General features: G+C 36.7%; 1 protein-coding gene across 1 annotated transcript in view; it reads left to right on the forward strand.

Annotated features, from left to right (window-relative positions):
* Positions 1–3,281, forward strand: part of ATP13A4 (ATPase type 13A4) — a 189,287-nt gene that overhangs the window by 171,812 nt on the left and 14,194 nt on the right. Inside the window, exons 27-28 of the mRNA XM_006873141.1 lie at positions 1,103–1,284; positions 2,376–2,464. Of these exons, the coding sequence (XP_006873203.1) occupies positions 1,103–1,284; positions 2,376–2,464 (271 nt within the window). The remainder of the gene's footprint in view (positions 1–1,102; positions 1,285–2,375; positions 2,465–3,281) is intronic.

A 3,281-nucleotide genomic window follows, 5' to 3' on the forward strand; every position in this document is an offset into this window, starting at 1 on the left:
AAAACAAAAATTCTCACCACTGGACCAATAAACGACATTCTTATCAATGGAGAAAAGATTGAAATTGTCAAGAATATCATTCTTCTTGGATCAGCTATCAACACTCACAGGAAGCAGCAGTCAAGAAATCAAACGACATATTGCATTAGGCAAGTCAGCTGCCCAAGACCTTTTTAAAGTGTTGAAGAGCAAAGATGTCAGCTTGAGGACTAAAGTATGCCTGACCCAAGCTATGGTATTTTCAAGCTGGACAGTGAATAAGGAAGACTGTAGAAGGACTGATGCTTTTGAGTTATGGTGTTGGAGGAGAATATTGAAAGTGCCAGGGGCTGCCAAAAGAACCAATAGATACTTTTTGGAAGAAGTGCAGCCAAAGTGCTCCATGGAGGCCAGGATGGCCAAACTCTGTCTCTCATACTTCCGACATATTGTCAGGAGGGACCAGTCGCTGGAGATGGATATCATGTTTGGTAAAAAAGAGGAAGACCCCCAATAAGATGTATTGGCCAAGTGGCAGCATCTATGGGCTCAAGTGTGACAACAGTATTGAGGTTGGCCTAGGATCAGGTAGTGTTTCGTTCTGCTGTGCATAAGGTTGCTATGGTCAGTACCGACTCAATGGTACCTAACAACAACAGCAACAATCTATAATCATCTTTTACATATCTGGTGATCATGTATTATAGTTTGCCTGGGCAGGTTCAGTTTAAGCTTCAAAACTGTCCAATTAGGATGATAAATTACATGATCACCTTACTTGTATATCATCAGAGAGCTTAAGCCACTTGAGGGCTTTATTTATTCATATATTTTTACAGTCTATTCATATATTTTTCTCCCAGAAAGTCTTAATAAGGTACATAATGATTTGTCTAATAAGTTACTGAATGAGTCCATCCATCCATTCATTCATCAAAAAGATAGGTCTGTATTTGTTGGTTTCTTTCTCCTTATATGCCATATATTCTTTCCCAAGCTTTAAGCCATTATATGAGCATTGAATGCCTGCTCTGGACATGATCTAAAATGATATATTATGGATATAAATGCTCCACGAAGACCTACCATCTTACTTCATTTGCTTCTTTGGTTTCCTTTTTAGTGCCTGCACAGTGAAAAATGCAAGCATCTCAGAGCTAATCATTTCTCCAACAGTTCCAACTAATGGTACCATCACAAGTTTTGAGAACACTACTATATGGTTCTTGGGAACCATCAACTGTATCATGGTGGCACTTGTATTCTCTAAAGGAAAACCATTTAGGCAGCCCACCTATAAAAACTGTGAGTAGAATCATACTGGATCAGGTTGTTGTGAGAGTTTGTCAGAGAGGAGAATAGACTTGCTCTGGGCATTTAGGGAACAAATGTAGAGTCTGCTCATTTCTAGGGTCTCCTGACTTCTATTCTAGGGCTCTGTGTGAAACACACTGTGTGGCTTCATTTCCAGGGTGTGTGGTTTCTTCCTTCAAAGCTTCATAGAACACTAGAGCTTTCTTTTCTACCTATTCCATTCACCAATTTTTCTCTTATTGACTTTTCATATGAATACTCCAAATTGGAAAGACCTAATTTCTCTACTTGTTACTGTTTGTCAAATCATCTAAGAGGAGGGGAAAAGGGCACAGCACTCAGCTGGAACTTGTATCCATGGCATGTGATGGTTGGTAGACTGGGGGTGGATTCAGCCCACAGGAGCCTCCAGAGTTGAGGAGACGCTTAACCCAAGTACTTCCTACCTTCATGCATTCTGGCATGGGGAGTTGTATTTGGTGGAGGTGTTTATGGTCGGATTTAACTACAGAACATTGATTTGCATACCATAACTACCTTTCCACTTGGAAAAATTCAGAAGCATGAGTTGAAGAATCATTATCCCCATAAAAAATGTGTTTTTTCTTTTTCAGAGAAAAATATTTTGCTTTTCCTTCTTGGGATGAGAAAACAGCCAAATGCTGACTTGTGTGTGATTTGCCATTAAAAAATTATTTATTTATAGCTCTTCTTCCCCACCCCCACCCCAGAAAAAGATTTGAAGCAGCAGGCTTACATTAAAGTGATTCAGATCCTTGTATGCTTTTGACACATATTTTGAAAATGCTTTTTGTCAATATTGCCCAATAAATATATTTCAGTTTTACTAGTTGAAACTTATAACATGCATGTGAAAATCTCTACTTTCCTCAAGGACATGCACAGAAATTGTGGTGGTGAGACCCACTGCATAAAAATGAGTATTTCCCATCTATTATACTGTGTTTAGATGCAGAAATCAAGTAAATTTAATCAGTGTTAATCTAGAATATGTCTATCAATAGATATGATACTTTGTACTCAGATTTTTTTAAATGATAGTTATATTCTTATTTCCTCAGATATATTTGTCCTTGTGCTGGTCATACAAATGAGTTTGTGTCTGTTCATTTTATTTGCGGACATCCCAGACTTATACTGGCGTTTAGATGTAAGTATTATCTATGGGATCTGATGATATTTTATAGTTATCTAACACTCTGATTTCAGGAAGAAGGTTGCAAATGCAATTGACATGAATTCTTAACATTGAATATTCTTTTGGGATGGCAGAGTTAAAAAAGCATGCTGAATTTGCCCCTATTTGTAGTTTAAGCTGGTCAGGAAATAAAATTTAGTCTAGTCTTGATTTCCCAAGACTGGACATAACCCTTTCAAAAGTATTGAACATTTTTCTTTAAAAGATCCCTTTAAGATTCGAAAATATATTTATATATTTTTGCTTTCAAATGAGAGCATTTCTCCCCCAAGTGCTTATTTTGAAGCTATTTAGAACAATTTTACCTAGAACAGTTTTTCTGTTAATTCTCAAATCAGTACTTATATTTTTTGTTTCCCTCTTTATAAATGTCTGCAAAACTTACTTTCAAAGAGCTATGCTTTATATATTTACATTTTATAATACTGTGACACTTTGAAACCCTACAAGATACAAAAAAACAATGTTTATATTCAAGCAAACAGGGAACATATATTGTGATTTTCTAACCTATCCTACTTATGAACCGCTGCTAAATGTCCTTTGGAATCCTTGTGTGGTGTAAGTAGTTAATGTGCTTGACTGCTAACCAAAAGTTTGAGATTCAAATCCCCTTAGAGGCATTTTCAAAAGGCTGCCTGGAGATCTACTTCCAAAAAATCAACCATTGAAAACTCTAAGGAGCACAATTCTAATCTGATGACACACATGACATTGTCATGTATTGCAATTGACTTGGTGACAATTGTTCACTGGGTAAATAGCCTTT

This window comes from Chrysochloris asiatica, unplaced genomic scaffold (assembly GCF_000296735.1).
Source record: "Chrysochloris asiatica unplaced genomic scaffold, ChrAsi1.0 scaffold00224, whole genome shotgun sequence".
Taxonomy (NCBI): domain Eukaryota; kingdom Metazoa; phylum Chordata; class Mammalia; order Afrosoricida; family Chrysochloridae; genus Chrysochloris; species Chrysochloris asiatica.